This window comes from Astatotilapia calliptera, chromosome 22 (genome assembly GCF_900246225.1).
Source record: "Astatotilapia calliptera chromosome 22, fAstCal1.2, whole genome shotgun sequence".
In the NCBI taxonomy this organism is placed as follows: domain Eukaryota; kingdom Metazoa; phylum Chordata; class Actinopteri; order Cichliformes; family Cichlidae; genus Astatotilapia; species Astatotilapia calliptera.
In genome coordinates, this window is record NC_039322.1 from 23,797,467 (window position 1) to 23,816,810 (window position 19,344).

The 19,344-nt window shown below is 42.5% G+C and overlaps 1 protein-coding gene across 2 annotated transcripts; it reads left to right on the forward strand.

The window, feature by feature from the left end:
* Positions 1–142: 142 nt before the first annotated feature.
* trak1b (trafficking protein, kinesin binding 1b) lies at positions 143–18,004 on the forward strand. Of its 2 annotated transcripts, XM_026155620.1 has the most exons (18): positions 143–301; positions 1,184–1,378; positions 4,111–4,187; positions 4,311–4,427; positions 4,505–4,605; positions 4,734–4,839; positions 4,928–5,006; positions 5,988–6,118; positions 6,222–6,296; positions 6,393–6,530; positions 6,610–6,686; positions 8,721–8,969; positions 9,083–9,360; positions 13,065–13,183; positions 13,363–13,564; positions 13,777–13,882; positions 14,668–14,793; positions 15,149–18,004. In XM_026155620.1, the coding sequence occupies exons 3-18, from the start codon at positions 4,137–4,139 to the stop codon at positions 15,741–15,743; spliced, it is 2,550 nt and encodes an 849-aa protein (XP_026011405.1). In that variant the 5' UTR covers positions 143–301; positions 1,184–1,378; positions 4,111–4,136; the 3' UTR covers positions 15,744–18,004. The 2 variants fall into 2 exon arrangements, with proteins under 2 accessions (XP_026011405.1, XP_026011404.1); XM_026155619.1 differs by lacking the exons at positions 143–301; positions 1,184–1,378 and adding an exon at positions 3,072–3,324.
* The last annotated feature ends 1,340 nt before the right edge of the window (positions 18,005–19,344 follow it).

Sequence of the window (19,344 nt, forward strand, 5' to 3'; positions counted from 1 at the left end):
AAAGGTCTCTCCTTCTCCTCTCTTCTGTCCCCTGCAGGTGTCTGTGTCTGCTGTCTATCGTCTGTCCCGTGTCACCGTTACAACAGTGGAGCTCCGGCTCCATGGCCCCCGTCTCTCTCCGCTAGCGAGAGGTGAGCCAAGCTGGCCTCCCCAGCCCCCTCCTTGTCCCAGGACCCAGAGTCAGAGCCTGAGCCCGACCGGCGGCACAACCACGAGGAGCAGTATGTGAGCGAGGGCGAGTACAACCAGCCCGAGACACGTCCGGAGCCTCCCGACTGCAGGGACGCCGAAACCATCACAGGTGCAGAAGAACTCAGATCATCCAAAAATCCAAATATAGCAACAAAATTTTGAGTATGCAGCTCACCGTCTGGTGACAGTGTTGAAATTACTATTCTAATAAATCTTTTTTTAAATAGTTTTATTAATAAAGTATTGCTTTTTCTTCTTCTTCTTCTTCTTCTTCTTCTTCTTCTTAAAAAACGCAATTTTATATGTGCAATTCCAAACGTAATTTTTCAAAATAAAAGTTACTTTTCCACAATTTGCACATGGATGTAGCCATGCAATCAAAGTAAAGTGATACCAGTTGGTGAAACTAGTCTTTTACCATTCTAAGCTTGCAGTCATAATTAAGTTAAAATGCACAAGTGTTTCTTTTTGTTTTTAAAGTACAGTATTGCTTGTTTTTCAAAATATTTCACATTAAATAGGACGTGTTATGTTAAATTCCAGCTCCATAGTTTCATTCATGGACTCTACTAGAGTAGCTTTGCATGATTGACAGATCAAGACAATCCTGTGCTACTGGTGTAGCCCCTCAGCTTCCTTTAAGCCGGCTTTCACCTGATTGGCTGCTCCGCGTAAACATTAGCTTTGAACCCACAGGTGTCCAGGGGCCAGAGCCGTGTGCTGTCTGATGTCTTTATTTGAAACATTGGCTGTGTTTAAAACAGGTCCTCTTACCAAAAAAAAAGAGTCTTGTGAAGAGTTATCTAATTTTATTTTAGCAGAATATTTTTTGTCTCTGATTAAACGTAAACTTGCCTTTCAAATGTTTGATCAGATTTAATGTCGGCCATCACAAACCTGACTCGCTGTGGTCACGCAGGGAATGAGAAAAAACCCACCCGTCTCATCCACCCTCATCCCCTCTCTCTCTCTCTCTCCCTCTAATGTTCAGATGTCTGTAACAGCACTGACCTGCCGGAGTTTGAGATCATCAGTCTTCTGGAGGAGCAGCTGCCGGTGTACCGCTTGCGGGCTGACACCGTCTACGGCTACGACCATGACGACTGGCTCCACACGCCCCTCGTCGCTCCTGAGGCCAGGCTCGACCTGACCACCGAGCAGATCGAAGAGACACTAAAATACTTCTGTAAGTCTGCGCGATCAGTACTTTAAATGTTTCACACCGAGACAGACTGAAAGCAAGAAGGAAAAGCTGCCGAAGGCAATGATAATAGAACTCTCTACTTAAAGGTTTCAGGTTATAACTGCAGGATTAAAACTGAAACATGGTTTATCAATATTAAAATTGCAGAAGTGTTTCAGTTGAAAAGCTTTAGAATACAAATAATTTTAATGACAGCAAAAAGTACAAATTGTAGTCGACATGCACTCAAATGGGGTAGATGTTATAAAGAGGTACTCGGGTGTTCTACTTGCCTTTATGGGTCTTTCCCTTAAAATCCTCTGAGAACCCCTCCTACATAGATGAACAAGACAGGTTTCGAATAGCTCTTTGATGTCTTTTATGAATCTGTTTGACTTAATGCTCAAAGTTAAGCCATAAAAACATTTGGATACCAAGCCCTTTATTTCTGTTTGGCCCTGAAACATGAATGCATCTTTGTTTATTCTGGATAATTGCTGCGCTCCCCGTATATCATATCAGCACTCTGCTTAATTCGCTGCTTTATGAGTAGGCAGAAGAGGTTTATGGAGTAAGGACAGCGCTTTCTGCAGAGGCTTTCTCACATTAAAGATTAATGTGCAATATTAAACAATATTAACTCTTGCTGTCGTCGCATTACATTGTTCTTTGAATCTTTGATGGCATCTGTTTATAAAGTATAACCCGAGCCACCAAGCGTCCGCCATAAAATCTGTGCAAAATCAAACATGCTGATCATCAAGATGCAGATGAAGGAGGACGTGCAGCTGGTGGGCGTGACACAACACGATGTGATTGACATTTTGAAGATCAGATACATTTGAGTAGAGTGATCTTCAATAAGATGTTAATGTTAGATTTGGGTTGTTTGTTTTCTATTCTAATCTAGTCTCGTCTGTCTTTGTCCTGTATGGATAAAGCTGGTATTTCAGCTTCTGTCCACATGGTTGTCTCTAATAACCCAGTTTGAAAAAGTGGACAAAACGAAAATACGGCGTGTAAAATGTGAATAAAGGCAGAATGCACTGATCTGCAAATCAATGATAAATTTAAGTTAAGTTTAAACATTTCATTTTTTCTGCTATCTGTGTTCTCTTGTGGATAAAATATGGGTTTATGAGATTTGGAAATCGCTGCATTATCTTTTTATTCATATTTTCACTTACTTAATACTTTGGGAATTGGGGTTGTATAGTTGGTAAAATCTCTCCTATGGCTTTTGCAAATGACTTTTTCCTTGACCCACATGGAAAACTTGCACGATGGAAAGATGTGAAGAAGAATTTAGGTCATCTAATGAAAAGAGGAAGAATCTGACTGGCTTACTGAGACGTTAGATCGTGTCACGTGAAGGATGTTGTCTGAAACATTGTTGAATTTTTTTCTTCATTTATTTTGTGCGTATCTGAGATTGATTGGTAGAGTTATAATTTCTAAGATTGAGTTTTTACAGTTCAGATAGACTCATCCCTGATCTTTGCTCAGATGATTTCAGCTTTGACATCTTAGCATACAGCTAAGTTGTTTAATTGCTGAGGAAGTTTGATTACAGGTTGCCAGTCTATTGTGTTAGCAGCGGTGCTAAAGAATGAGTCAGAAGACAGAGGAAGTGAGGTAATGAAAGAAAGGTGAAAATGAGAGAAGTGGGAGTCACTTCTATTGACTCTGTCCTGGATAATGCATCCTCGCCTGTCCAATCATAACACAACTTCCACTTCACCTCCGCAGCTGTGGAACCAAAACGGATGCACACACGCTCTCTCTCATCTCTCCGCCTACCATGTTCTCGCTCCACCAACACAGGGACGTCCGTGTGGGTGGAGGGTAATATAGTCTGTGAGCCTGTGATACAGTAGCTGAGCAGTGGCATGAGAGAGACAGAAAGCAAATGGATCAGTGTTTTGGACCAGCGGTCGATTGTTATCAAGGCAAGTGGAGGATACGGACAGCAAGAGCAAAGATTAGAAAGGGATGAGTGTGGGCCGGAGGACTGCTCAATGTTAAGATGCGATCAAATGATTGGGATATTAGTTTCTTTTCAGCACTCTGATTTTTGTTGAATATCGTTGTTCCTCTTTGCTTCCTGACTGCGGTGGATTACAGGCTGCAGTCTCATCATTTCAGAGCTCCAGTAATGCAGAAAAGCTGTATTATTTCTTGCTGATAGTTTTGCTCCGGTGTTTGTTTCTTAGTTAGTTCGCCTCACTAAGATGACGCATGTCTCCTGTCTAATTTCCACGGCTATCTGTTGTACCCCTGTAAACCAGCGCTGATCACTATTTCAGTGCCATCACCTAAATTTGCTTTCAGAAATGGGAAGTTTTTGTGTTGTTTAGAGTACCAACAGGATTACAGAGGCTTACCATAATGGATTCGATAACTTTGTGCAGCACGTTATCGATTCGAGCTCTGAAGTCAATAATTGCTGCCAACCCCGCGGCAGCAGAGCCACACGTTGTGCGCCATGGAACACGACCCTTTCCCCTTTAACGCCTGCTCGTGCATTTCCAAACAGTGGTGATGGAAGTGTTGCACGCTATACGTGGTACATCCACTTCCTCTGAGTGTATAAATACTCTTTGTGTTACATAATGGGGCCGTTTTTGCATGCAGTCACACATGTTTGCAGATCACAACTCAAGTGATGGGATGACCAGAAGGTCATTCGGTGTTTTGATGTTCGGTTGGGTTTTCTTTTTTTGTTTTTTCCACAGTGCTATGTGCAGACAGAGTGGGCCAGATGACGAAAACCTACAATGACATTGATGCTGTCACACGTTTGTTGGAAGAGGTGAGGTATTTTAATTTTGCCAGTTCTATGAGGGTAAATTGAAGCTTTTCTTTTTTTAATCAGACCAAATGATAATGAGATGTTCCTCTCCTCTGTTTGCTTCTCCTACATTGCAACCAATAGAAAGAGAGAGATCTGGAGCTTGCTGCAAAGATTGGCCAGTCGCTCCTTAAGAAGAACCGGACTCTCACAGAGCAGAAGGAGTATTTGGAGGAACAAGTGGGACAAATCACAGAGGAGGTATGCCTCACAGAAATTTAGACCAGGAAAAAATGTTTTGGTGCTACAGGTGTTGAACAGTACCTGTCCTCCTGCAGGTTGCCCAGCTGCACCATGAGCTGAACCTCAAGGATGAGCTGCTGCAGTTTTACACCAATGCAGCTGAAGAGATCGAGGATGAATCCAGCAGCTCCCCAACGTTAGTTTCCTTTCTTAATGTCACTCCTAAAATGTGTGAATACTGTTACCATTTCACAGGTGTAAAAATATAACCTCACTTGTACTGGCTGTAAATTCCATGATAAAATTTGTGTTTGTCTCCTGAAGGGGTAAAAAAAGCAAAGTGGAAACTGCTTCAGGAGGCTTTGTGAGCGACACGCTCCAAAAGAAACTCAAAGAGCTGGAAGAGGAGAACCTGTCACTCCGCTCAGAGGTATCACACGCAGTATTGAGGAAAACACGGGAGGTGAGTTACCGAAACGGCTCAGATATTTTGTGTAATTATGGACGTCTACTCGCAGGCTAACCATCTAAAGTCAGAGACCGAAACTTATGAAGAAAAGGAGCAGCAGCTTGTGAACGACTGTGTCAAAGAGCTCAGTGAGTTTTGTCTTGCCACCAATTTCTTTTTTGGAGCTTCTGTGTGTGAAATTGCCTGTTTTTCTTTACACAACTCCCTCCGAGAGTTTGCATGCTGTGTAATATTTGAATAAAAACACAATGCAATCACTCTACAGTATATAATATGGCTGCAGCTTCCAGGGCAGAATATTGAAGCCAGAGTGGAAGTGCCTTAAATCTGGATTCTACTGGATGGCAAAAGCTGTGGTAGACTCCCAGTCCTATATGTAACTGTCCCAAAAGTCTACGAGAAAATGGCTTTATGACTTGACCTCTTTAAACACTTTCCTGCTGAGTTTGACTTGGTTTGGATCATGCTGGATAAAAAGTTAAGTCTGTGAAGGGTTATCTTTGGTAACAAACTCCAAGTTCAATAGCTGATCATTTTCACATTTTGTCACATCTTGTCAAGTAGTTGGTAGTAGTTCGAGTTTGTTGTTTCATAGTGAGACTCTTTCTTCTTCATCACATCTGCGGCTTTGCAATAAAGTAACAGCGAAAATGCATCGTCAAAGCAGTATTTCAGAAATCATTGAGTGATGTCATGGTAGCTACATCAACCTTTTATATTGTCTATGGCAATGACGCAACTCATTTAGAATCATATTCTGTTACAACTTTATCTAATTTTTAATTGGATTTAATCAACATTTTTGAAGAGCAGACAACAGGCTGAAAAATATATAGTGAAAAAATGTTTTTTTTTGTGGAAGGGTGGAGTGCCCACTCCAGGTCAGGGACAAGTTCCTGCCCCAAGTGGAGGAGTTTAAGTATCTCGGGGTCTTGTTCACGAGTGAAGGGAGCGGGAGATCGACAGACGGATTGGTGCGGCGGCCGCAGTGATGCGGACGCTGTACCGGTCTGTTGTGGTGAAGAGGGAGCTGAGTGTAAAAGCGAAACACTCAATTTACCGGTCGATTTTTCTCTGTGCTCTTTTTGAACTCCCTGTCAAACTTTAAGGGTTGTCCAGTCTTCAGATTTCTGCCATAGCGGAGGAACTGGCCCGTAAGACTGAAGACGCATCACGACAGCAAGAAGAGATCACACACCTCCTCTCTCAGATAGTAGATCTGCAAAAGAAAGCCAAATCTGTGAGTATATAAGCACACAGGTATATACTTTGACTGGTTATATTTTTACTGGTCTTGTCCTGTTTAGCTGTTTGCTCAGTCAAAGCTGCATTTGTGTGTCTAGTATGCAGTGGAAAATGAGGAGCTCTCTCAACACCTGCTGGCAGCTAAAGATGCCCAAAGGCAGCTCACAGCAGAGGTAACTTCTCTTTGCTTTCCAAGCTTGTCCCCAATCACAGTTTGTTCCCTAAATACTGTGAATGTGAGTTTAATTGCTGTGTTTACAATACAACAGCTCCAGGAGTTAGAAGAGAAGTACTCAGAGTGCATTGAGATGTTGCATGAAGCTCAGGAGGAGCTGAAGAACCTGAGAAACAGAAACTACCCTGCAGGAACCCCACGCCGCTATCACCCGCTGGGACTGTACCCGATGGTGAGTTACTGTAAAAGTGTGTGTGCCTCTCTTTGCTTGTAGGCATTGTCTTCCCCTCTTAAAAGTTTATATGTTGCAGGACTCTCTGGCAGCTGAGATTGAGGGAACGATGAGGAAGGAGCTGAGTCTTGATGACCCAGAGTGTGAAGAACAGAAGTAGGTATTCATGCATGCATACTAGATGCCAATTTCCAAACATGGGAACAGGTTTTGGAATTGTTTGATCAAAAGAGTTGGCAATAAGTAATGGACAGACAGTAGAAATAGCCAAAATAAATATACTACGGTGAAAAGTAAATGCATAAGTAATTGTCAAAAAAACTGATAAACTAGCCAGCATAGCTCACTAAAAGTCTTTTCAAAACTTTTTCTAAAAGTATACATAAGCAGTAGCGGTTTTTGATACAGGCGACACGGGCAGTTGTCCCGGGCGGCATCATGGTGGGGGGCGTACTCACGCTGCCCCGACATCAGCCAGCGCATATTGGGAATGGCATAGGCACCGATCGGTTTTCTATCGCCCATTTGCTGGGAGTAAGGGCGCCCTCCGTTTGCGAGGTGCGCCTGCTGCTTGCGGCACAGGAAGGAGAGGGCGGGGCGGCGGGGGATTCTCTGGCTGGCTGGAGCAGCATCTAATAACCAACTTGCAAAATAGAGCACATTTCATTCATAATATTGTAAATCCAAGCCCCTTATCTATTCATGATTTGAATCCTGGGTTGTGCGAAATCCAGAGGGAGTGTTCGCCCGGGGCGCCAAACAGGCTAGCACCGCCACTGTACATAAGCATAGTATCTAGTCTAAGTTATGAATACAGTGTATAGGAGAGGAATGTAACCACTGTGACCTCACCTACTGAGTTTGGACTTTTGGAAATGTTTAGCTTTAGCATTAGCATTGTAGCCACTGTCATGTTCTTTTTTAGAAGCCTGAAGTTACCATGTCTGGATGAACAGGTGGCGTATTAAATTATCAGCTAATGCTAGCAGACTTTTATTTAGCAAGCTGTATAGCTAAAATACACAGACACTGTTAATTTGTGCTAAATACCAGATCTGATACAAGAGGAGAGGATTAGCTAAACTGCTAAATATCATTCTAGCTAAAATTGATAGCTATAATAGTTAAATTGTTAAAAAAAATAGTAACAAAACCTAATGAATACACTTATAATAAAGTAGTAGCTTAAACTAGGAAAAGACTGGTTAAAATGTAAAGTGTAATGAAATGAAGTGTAACTGATGAATGGTAATCATACAGAAATTGCTTATTAAATCGCTAATAATGGACACTACTGTCTATTAGCTGTCATGAAGTTCTGTGAAAAACTAAGCACACCATGTTAAAAGGGTAAGTTGCAGCCAGGTGCTTATAATCAAATGCACTTGATTAACTGATCATCAGCAAGTGTGGGTATCTCTCTTTTGGCAGTTTCCTGGTCTGTAGCATTCGGGTATGTGTTAACATAGTACTACAGTCTTCCTAGTTGTGGGCGTCCAAAAAAAATCACCCAAAGTTCAAACCATGCAATGCTTAAGAAACTGCACAAAAATCGAAAGCTACTTCTTGGACTCCACTGCTTTCTGGAGACTTCTGGTCATAATTCACAGCCATCTGTCTGACAGCTAAATCTTAGCATTAGTGACAATGATCCCAAGCACAGCAACAACTGTGCAAAAGCATGAAAAAGAAAAGAATCAAGGTTTTGTAATGATCCAGTCAATGTCCAGACCTCAACTCTACTGAGTTATGTTGCAAGACCTTAAGAGACCTGTGCACAAATGAATGCCTGGAAACCTCAATAAACTGAAGCAACATTGTAAAGAAGAGTGGACCAAAATTCCTCCACAACAATGTGAGAGATGGCTTAAGTCCTAGAGAAAACAATCGCTTCAGGTTATTACTGATGGTTCTATAAGCTACATGGAGTATTAGTTTTTCACAGAACTCCATAGTGTCACAAGAAAACTTTCTTTTTCACATGGCTATGGTGGATGGTGTTCTTCACTCTGATTGTTAGTCGCTTTAAACACTCGACTTAAAGTTGGGATTTGTTTAATGTTAAGAGTTCAAATAAATGTAACCTTGGTGAAGCGTTCTTGAGTCCATCTTTGGGAGTAACTTAGGTAAAAAGGTTTGTGAACCACTGTTGAAGAGCATCAGTATAATACTATGTTTGACTTTGTGCAGGGTCCATCGGAAACGTGTATTTGAGACGGTCAAAAATGTTAACCAGACAGTTCGTCAGCGTTCTCTGACTCCAACCAACTCCAACATCCCGGGTTCTAACCAGTCCCTGTCAGCTCGAACGTCACCCCAATCGAGTGGTCTCTCCACACCCCACTCCAGCATATTTGGAGGTGACCTTAGTGGAGAAAGTGTAGTCCTTGATAACCGAACGCAGAGCATCCTAATGGAGACGGCATCCAATCAGGACAGGTAAGACCGAGATAAGCTGCTGTCATCTGTATGAATCAAACTCAGTTTTCTCAAGAATGATTTTATTTTAAAACATTTGATTGATTTTTGTTTTAACTCTGCTCTGTCAACAGCACAGAGGGCCAGGAGAAGAAGGCAAGTGGGGCAGAGGACTTGCGGCTTGCTCTGCGTCGCCTGTCTTTGCGCCGACAAAACAATTTAAGTGAAAGGCGCTTCTTTGAAGAGGAGCGAGAGCGACGGCGGGGAGGGCACCCTGGACTCCACGATGCCCTCAGCCAGGAGAGTCTCTTAACCCCATCCGAAAGCATCATGTCCCTCGGAAACCTCCACCTCTGGGCCTCGCGAGGGCCCTACCTCCCCGACAAGCTTCAGATCGTCAAACCACTCGAAGGTGAGGTAGAAAGGGAGCACGGAACGAACGGCAAGGCAGGGAGGAACCTGGAAGGAGAGAGGCACCGAGGGGCCGGGGCAAAAAAAGGGAGCAGGCAGGGCTGGGGAACAGAGGGGGAGAGGAGGCAAGATGGCAGTCAAGGGGAAAGGGAGAGAGTGTGGGGATGGACGAGGAAGACTGGAGCTGGAATAGAGAGGGAGAGGGGAAGGAGGTGGGCTAGAGACCGAGCCGGCAGCAAGAAGATGAGGAGTGCGCAAGAGTGGACAGAGAGGCCCCTGTCTCTGATGCTCTTCAACTCTTTCTGGTCTCTGATGCATCATCACAAGTCTGGCAGCTTTGCATCTCCACACAGCTATTACAAAGAAACCCAGCCCAGAGGGTGGCTTTGAGCACTCATGCACTACACGGAGGAAGTAAGACGGAGTCTATCCAAATCACTGGCTGCTGCTCATGAACTGATCGGGGGCTAAAAGGGGAAACAGGCAGACCTTAGGTCTATACAGTGTGATAGAGTCACAGTAGTATTCAGTCAGCATGTACAATTAAGGAGCTGGTGTCTTAGATTTAACCTTAAAGAAGATTATGCTCATTTCCAGATCAGTGCCAAATATTTATTACTGGACTCTGTGCTAGATTAGTTTTATATGATTCACAGTTCAAACTAACCTTATTTATCTTTACTGAACCTTGGTACCGTTGTCAGAATCGGACTGTTGTGGCTTCCTGCCTGTTCTTTTTAAGGCGCGTGTTTTCTGATTGGTTGTCCCTCGCAAACAGAAGGTTTAACTCTACTGACAAACAGTGTTGCCAACTTAGCGAGTTTGTCGCTATATTTAGTAAGTTTTCAGATCCCCTTAGCGACTTTTTTTCTAAAAAGCAACCCGTGCCAAAGCGCTCATAGGCGGCGGATCGTCCTCACGCAGAAGTCGCCCCCAGCTGCTGTCAAAACAGGACATGTTCACCCAGTTGCGGCCCTAGCCTGTTTGGCGCCCTGGGCGAATACTCCCTCTGGCCAGAGAAACACACACACACACACACACATATATGAAGAGAGAGAGAGTATGCATTGTATGCAAACGGCTACCAAACAGCCATCATAATTCGTCATACAATGAGAACAGGAAGAATCAACAATTGACAATGACTAATTAATATTAAAATCTGTAACATAATGTATTGTTTGGAGTTTAGTCTGTTACTGCTACTATTTCTTCTTGGACCAACTGTAACACACATAATTTCCTTAGGGATTAATAAAGTATTCTGATTGTTTCAGGATGACCTGCCATTATCCAATGACACATCTGCTTACCTGTATCATTTGCTCGTTTCTCCTCATCTTCTTTTCTATTTTTTCTAAACTGAGGACCTGATGGCTTTGAACTTTCTTGTCCATCTTCCATTGTTTTTAATTTTGCACTCCAGTATGAACACCCATCCCCCAACCCGAGGATCACCACAACATAACCTAACAGACCTACACCTTAGTTCACAGATTCACTTTGTCTAAGGTTTATTTCTGGGATTTCACACAACCCAGGATTCAAATCATGAATAGATAAGGGGCTTGGATTTACAACATTATGAATGAAATGTGCTCTATTTGGAAGCAGCCGGTCCCCCTCCCCTATCGACGGGTTGTGTGTGAGACTTTAAATCATCAAACTGTAAATTATAAATTTTAAATTGTTATTGATCCCTTTACCCCTGGTCCTAGAGTGTATATTTATTTTCTTACTCTTCTTATATTTATTGTTTGTTTACTTGCACTGCTGTAACTGGAGCCTCGTCGGCTCGTCTCTCTATATACTGGACTGTATGTAGCGGAGATGACAATAAAGTTTACTTTGACTTCAGCAGCAAGCAGGCGCACCGAGGGCTCTCGCGCTCACTTTATAGAATTTCGAAAAAACATCGGTGCATATTATTAAGTCTGTATCATAATGTCTGGTGTTTTCGTGTTTGTTGTTTTGTTTTTATTTTGTTTTATTTTGCGAGTTGGTTATTAGATGCTGCTCCAGCCAGCCAGAGAATCCCCCGCCGCCCCGCCCTCTCCTCCCTGTGCCGCAACAACCCGCGCACCTCGCAAACAGAGGGCGCCCTTACTCCCAGCAAACGGGCGATAGAAAACCGATCGGTGCCTATGCCATTCCCAATATGCGCTGGCATGATGTCGGAGCAGCATGAGTACGAGTAAATTTTTATTTTTTTCCGATGCCCGTGATGCCGCCCCACTACGATGCCGCCCCGGCAAACCGCCTGTGTCGCCCGTATCAAAAACCGCTACTGTGTTCACCCCTACGCGTCCAAACTGCAAATGAATCGCGCATGAAGCCGCTGCTCCCGCCCTAACTATAACAGTCGGTTCTTCTTTTACTCTTACTTTTTGTGGATCACAAGGTTTAAAACTACTTTAAAAACACACACAAACAAACACAAAAAGTAACTCCGCCAGACTGCCTATTTCGGGTTACTTTTGCCGGTACCAAGCCTGGATAAAGGAGGAGAGTTGGAATTGTGACATAATAAAAAAACAATAATTGCTAAAAGAAATTTAATTTGTAGTTCTAAATATATCCTAAATGCATTTAGGCTGTTTTTTACTGACTTTATGTCTCTTCCACAATGTTATTTCTCTCTCCTACAACATAGTTTGCAAATACATAAGCATCACCAATTATGCTAATTAAGTGATGACGTCATTTAGCGACTTCTAGCGATTTTTAGGACAACCAATAGCGATTTTCCTTACTGAGGAGTTGGCAACACTGCTGTCAAAGTTGACAAAATTAAGGAAACCTGCTCTTGCTGGCCATTAAGAGAAGTCTGAATCGCGAGCTTCAGGGATTATTTGCACATACTCTGAGGTCTTTATATGAAACTTTGGCTATGTTTATTATGATATGTAATGGTATACTCTGTATGCAATAGAAAATAATGCTAAGTAGAATAGAACCACTCAAAACATGTTCCTTTGGCCTGTGCTGCCCTCTGCTGGTAATATTTTATACTTTATTTAAACTGAATCTATCCCCCGTGCAGAAGCCCTGATATTGTGGATTTGTTTATATGTATTCTTATATATTTATACACGTTGTTCTGTCCATATTCATTCGTAACTTAGAATTTTTTAAGCTTTTTCATTTTTTCACTGCTCACTCTGTCACCTCTTTGCTGTCTGTTTATTTTCTGCCATTAATCCATGTGGCTGTCTTAATAAAAAGATTTTCATTCTGCTTTGCTCCTCCATTTCATTTCCTTTTCATATCATTCCTCTGATAATCATAGCTTTTTGATATTCACCTTTCTCTGCCATCCTCTTCACTTATAGTATTAGCTTCATCTTCACTTTTTTATTGAATGGATGAGCTCTTTAGAGAAAAGGATCTAAAATACTTTTTGTTCTTAATTGCATGAATTACTGGCTGACACTCTGAGATATGTGTGTGCACAATATCGGTTTTGTTGCTGTTACTGCTAGTTACTTCTCAGTTACATATAATTCTTAAAACCTGTTAACGTAGGAATGCCTTTTAAAATGCTAACAAGTATTTTCAGGAGATTTAAGGTATAAAACATCTGCTGAAGGTAAAGCAGCCAGTTGAAAACGTTTCATATTCCCCTAAATGTTTTTTTGTCTGTGTGTTTGGAGATGGTGCAGGTGGAGTTAAGTACATTAAGTTAAATCCACTTCTCTCCACCAGGATCTGCCACTCTGCACCACTGGCAGCAGTTAGCCCAGCCTCACCTGGGTGTGATCTTGGACGCCAGGCCAGGAGTTGTGCCAAAGGGCTACAGACCTCTAGAACTAGAGCTGGAGCAGGTCTGTGTGTGAGGTTTCTCTGCGTGTATCTGTTGTGTTCACGCTAAACCATCTCCGTTGATTACATGTACCGCTGTATTGGTTTAAACGTAGGCCCATCCTCTGGTAACGAGAATCAAACCTTATCACCTGTAAAGCACTCCTCTCCCTTCCCTGCATGGCTCTTTGTTTGTGTTAAGGCGTACCCATGGGGCGGCTTTGAGGAGGATGAACCAGGAGAGCAATACTTCCAAAATCTTCCCACCTCTTCAGCTTCTGCCTCACCGGCAGTGGCCCCCACCTCCAGTACAAGTGACGCCAACCTCGTACAGCCTTCAGTCACCCTGGCCCCACCTTCTCCGCCCTCACCATCACCACACCTCAGCAACACCGATGCTCTGGGTGAGGACATATAGCAAATTTTCATTGACTCTAAATACATTATACTGCCAAAAGTATAATTAAGAATGGATTTCACTCAAGTTCATATGCGTGTGAAGGTGAGCAAACACTTCTGGCAGTATAGTGCATAAATACTTCCACATTGTTGAACATGTGTAAAAGGCTAAAATGTGGTGACTGACAGTGACGGGCTGTGTGTGTTTGACTTCCAGCTGCATACTACCCAGGTAAATGCATGGCTCACACCAGCTCCACTTACACCTTTACAACCTGTCGGATCCTCCATCCAACTGATGAGCAGACGCGGGTTACGCCAAGGTGAGTGGCATCATTAAGTGTCTGTGATCAGAGTCGACTCTTTGTTATTATTCGAGCCACCGAAAGTCACACATAGTGTTAGTTCAGGCAGGTGATGAGGATAACAGTTCTCACTATGGGCACACTCTTTAAGCTCCTTTAGCCTGCCTATACCTGGTGCACATCTGCATGCTGCTTTGTAACCCACCTCCTCCCCAGCATAACCTTTTAATGCTACTCTACTCAGAGCCGGGGGCTTGTTGAATGCTTCCCAGAGCCATGGACATCGTTGCACATGGAAATATCTTTTTTCTTTTTAGAGTGACCCTGACTAAATTTATCTATAACTGACTCCTGCAGAGTTGAGCTTTTCTGCTTTTTTCTGATTTTTATAAAAATTAGTAAATGTTTTTCTTCGAGAAGCTCACCCTTTTAGAAAGTTAAAACGGCACTTAATGCCACTTCACACACTGTAGTGACAAGAAAAATTAAGTGGGAAAAAACGAATGCAGTTCTTAAAAAAAGTCATTTAAATACGCCGTTCAGATGCATCATGTTTCTAGAAGCCGAAAGAGTGCTAAATGTGCACTCATTCTGAATTTGATTGGATCTCACAGGACGGGTCTAGGCAGGACACTTAGTCAGTTTTCTGATAGACAGTGGGAAGGTGCTGAATTATACATGCAGCTGCTTATATTTTGAACACCCGCTGTAGTTCTGGTTTTAATGATGAGACCATCTGAAAGTGTGATTTATATATTTATATTTTTTTGTTAACCTAGATGAAATCTTCTCATTCCCTCCAGTTTAAACCCAGTGCCTGCATCGTCCTCCTGTGTGATGACCAGCACTCTGCTGGGTACTCCTGCTGCTACTCCCTGCACGTCCCGCAGGCTCAGTCTCAGGCCCTCTGAATCCTCAACTAACCTCAGGCAAGAAACTGCATATTCTGACATTTTCCTTTTTATTTAAAAGACAAAGTAAAATCAAAAGATTGTTTTAGCTAATTTCATATTTTATATAATGTCATATTTAATTGAGTGCATAGAAAAAGTAAGTTTGCATTCAACTGCATGAGATCACAGACTTGTGGTATTGTAAGCATTAATGCCTTCCCTCTCTGTCGGGCTGAATGCTTCCTTTGGTTGACAGGTGTAGTTCCTTGGTTATAGCTGGCTGTTTATTTGGATAAATAATCAGCAGTAAAACTATATGCATTTGAGTTTGGTGTGAACTGTTCCTCTAAGAAAGGACATTATGTGTGTATTTTGTCTCATGTCTGTGCAGAGATGCTACACGCACCACCAGCACCTCCCTGGGGTTGGTACGTCTTCTCCAGGAGAGAGGAATCTCAGCAGCTGTGTATCACCAGAGCCAGGGCCTGGAGCAGGGTCAGGGCAGCGGAGGAGTCCTATTAAGCACCTCCATTGCCCCCAACCGAACACCTAATCCCGATCCTATGCGACCCTCGACCCCTCCAAACTCTCCCACAAGACAGGGAGCTTCAGCTGTGCCAAGCTCCGCTGGGTTTGACTTCAAGAGTCCTTCTTATGAGAACTTCCTGGCTTCCAAACCAGCCCGTTCCATCCTGAAGGAGGTGACAGGGGGGATGAGAGGCAGGCAGCGAGGCAGGGACTGTGAAAGCCAAACAGACGTTAGCGTGGCCGTCCACAATCTGAACCTGGTAGACAAGGTGAAGCGTCTGGGTGTGGCTGGAGCCCCCGGAAGCAGAGCGATGAGCCCTGGTCCCATGCTAGGGCCTCTGGGTGGACTGCGTAGATCTGGCTCCCCTTTTGGACCTGATGGAATGAGGAGGAACCGGAGTTATCCAGGCATGGTAGGAGCCAGCATGGTCATGAAAGCCCCAGGGCCCCAAGAGTAGTCTGGATAGCTGCTGGCCAACAGGGTAGATGAGTAGGAGCCCAGCAGGGCCAAGGACTGGCTGTTGATCAGTCACCTGGAGCCCATAAAAATATTTCCACTGTACAACAGCAACATGGCACTACTGACCTATTTCTAATCACAGCTACAGTTTTACACAAACACTACACCTCTGTAGTGCTTTACAGTGGTGATTCACGCTTGAACGAAGAGAAAAATAACTTAAAGGGTTAGTTCATCCAAACTACACAGCAACATCTTCTATACTGTCTGTGCTGTACTTTTGCTTTTGCGTGCCCAGATTTTGAGATATTGCTAAAATGACCGGACAGATTGGAGGCTCTTCTGTGTAAGTACTGAACAGTGACATTTAAAGACTTTCAGTTATTAAATTAAATTAAACGGTGATGACGAAGCTTACATTCTTTCTAGCTTTAACAAGTCTGAATTAAAATTTTTGCCAGAATTCCTGCCGAACTGAAAACAAGTGCTCCCACGTCACCTGCATTCATCTTCATTTTTATAAAAATTAGTGTTTTTCTTCGAGAAGCGAACTCTTTTTAATTTAATTATGTAAAAATTAAGGGGAAAAGGCTAATGCAGTTTTAGGGGGAAAAAAGTCATTTAATTATGCCGTTCAGGTACGTCATGCTTCTAAAAGCCAAGAGTGCTAAATGTGAATTTGATTGGATCTCACAGGACGGGTCTAGGAAGGAACACTTAGTCAGTTTTCTGATAGACAGTGGGAAGGTGCTGAATAATACATGCAGCTGCTTATATTTCGAACACCTGCGGTAGTTCTGGTTTTAATGATGAGACTAACTAAAAGTGATGGAGAGGCTCACCTTCTCTCTAGCTGCAACAGGTCTGAGTTTAAATTTTTGCCAGAATTCCTGCAAAATTAAAAACAAACACACCCACCTCAGCTTTATTTTGACTTTAACTCTTAAGATGGTAACTAGTTTCTTCCATGTCCGTGAGCAACAAATGCTTCTTATTAATCTAAAGTGGAAAACTGACAATATGTCTGCACGGAAATAAAAACACATTTACCTAAAGTTTTCTTAATCGGAAGCTAATAATATACATAAATATTTTGTCATTTTCTAATGCCCACGGATTGATCAGGAAAGAATTTATAGCATTTACATGCCATTAAGGGAGGAACCCTTAATGGTAGCTGTTCCCACCCTGTGGAATTGATGCAAGCAGCAGAAATGGGTCTCACTTAGAAATAAGGGGAGGAGCTTAGTTATTCAGGCCAGACTTGGAGGACTACTACTCCACATCAAAAGGAGGCAGTTGAGGGGGTTCAGGCATCTGAATAGGATCACCTGATGACAAGTCCTACCCGGAGGAGGCAGAGGATGTATGGATGGATGCACAAGCACCCCCTATGAAATGCTTTTGAGCATCTGGAAGTCTTTCCTTGTCATTGTTAGCATGTTGAGTTTTGCATGTAAGTCAAAGCACTCTTTATAGAGCTGCTGTAATCTCTGCTCACTCTCTAATATTCAGATATCTAAAATTCTGGACACACAAAGCCAGTTTTATGTAACTTAATTTTACATAATTGGGTGAACTGACCCGTTAAAACAGAATACACTGAAAGCGAGCTACTGAAATATCACTCGGATTCCTGCTTTGGAGACTGACTCTGCTGGCTAGATGTAGTACTCCCACTCTTGCCTTTTCTGAAACACATCCACAGAATCCCACGCACATCCAGACTCACACAGGTGCACTCTGCTAAATCTTCCATGCACTGGCTGGCTATTTGTAGTCACTGTAGCACTGAAACATGCCTTTCTACTTCAATACTAGCAGATGAAAATTTCATAAGTGGTTTTAAAAAAAAGTACACCGAATTCATAAAATATGTCATCCTCTGTCTCTCTCTCCTTTCTTTTGAAGGGATTAAGTGTGAGTCTGACAAGTCACTTTCACTAAATCATCAAATAGATTTCACGCCAGTGTTAAAGGTACTTCAGTTTCATTTTCTAAATGGCCGTTAGACAGTAAAGCTGATGGTACTTCCACTGAACTGGAGAGATCAATACACTGAGGGATTGCTTTATCGTGGTTGGAAGCTTTCAGCTATTTTTCCCTTATTGTTTTATGGTTGAAGAGAATGAAGCAATACAGTGCCTCAGCCTTGTGTTTTGTGATTTTTCCCTTGTCATGCAGGTCCAAAGGCGCTCACGCAACCATAGTTTGCACTTGTGTTTATTTATTTTTAAAAATCCTGATTTTAAGATATCTTTTTTGTAAAAAATAGCATCGTCTTACAGACTGTATATATATACTGTTCACAGTCACTATAATGTCATGTGTAGATGAACCATTATTTGTAGTGCTTTAACCAAGAACCACACATTGCTGTAAGTATCTGGGTGAGCATGTAATCAGGGTTTTTCCAAATAAAAAGTCATCAAACAATCATTTATTAATAGGATTTCTTTTCCCTTTCTGTGTGATGGAGTTTTAAAGCATGACTCAGAATTGAAGAGGGGGTAATAACGACGTAAAGAAAAGCCACACACGCAGGAAATGATTACTTGGCCTCCTCCAGCAGATGGTGCTCACAAATAACTCGACACGCGACGGCGAGGATGTGTATTGCGTTCATCTGTCTGTCTACAGTCATCATCCATTACCCATTCACCATCTGGATCTCGTGGAGGGGATATGACGAAGGCTGCTTATTAAACTTAGGCTGGCCACAGGTGAATGAGAGGTGAGCAATAACCAAAAAATGTCACAGTGGCAGGCGGCGAGTCTAATTAGAAAAAATAAACTGGTTTCAAATGCCAGTGACGTCGCTCATGTCAGATATTTGTCATCTTACAGAAGCATTTTGATAATCTTATTTCATAACCTTATTTTTGTTGGATGTAATGACACAGCCCCAACAGATGAGCTTTGGTACCTGTCATATACCAGACGAGCTCATTTTAGGTGACAGTGGACAGGATGTCTGGAAGCATCATTTTTATTCAATAACTGACACCCAGACTACTCTCACAGGATTTAGTGTTTATTAAAGGCTTGGGGTATTTGTTTGTTTTTTAAAATTTACCATACAACATTGTTTCTCTGTAATGTCTTCGCTTAGCCCCTGGATTGCAGACTGCTTGGTGGTCTTTATAAATGCTGGGCTATGATTGGTTGTTAACCGGTTCAAGTGCTGACATTCAAGCCCCTCGCAGTAGTTCCTCTTGAAAGTCAAACACCTAAATAAAAAGATTTTTTTCCTGTGCATGTTTCCTTTTTCCCACTCGAATGTGGAAGAATGAGTGTCTGGACCTGATTTGTGCAGATGAGTGGGGGAAAAGCACCTAAAACAAACAGGATGATATTCTCGAGAAATGGGATTAGTAGCTTTTCCTGATTGCAAAGATGTGCACTACAGTGAGTGAAAAGATTACTTATTGATGGGAAACATCCCTCTGAATTTTTGATTCAGTAGCATCACACAATTGCTGCAGATTTGTCTGCTGCACATCCGTGATGGGAATCACCTCTTCCACCACATCCTAAATGTGTCTCCTTAGGTACTTGCCTGAGATTTGGTGACCATAGAAACCATTTAAGTGCAGTAA

Coding starts and splice junctions, on each gene's coding strand:
- trak1b (XM_026155619.1), top strand. CDS start 3,285: ATGGATCAGTGTTTTGGACCAGCGGTCGATTGTTATCAAG. Junction 6,119..6,221: donor TGCAAAAGAAAGCCAAATCT/GTGAGTATATAA, acceptor TTGTGTGTCTAG/TATGCAGTGGAAAATGAGGA. Junction 6,687..8,720: donor CCAGAGTGTGAAGAACAGAA/GTAGGTATTCAT, acceptor GACTTTGTGCAG/GGTCCATCGGAAACGTGTAT.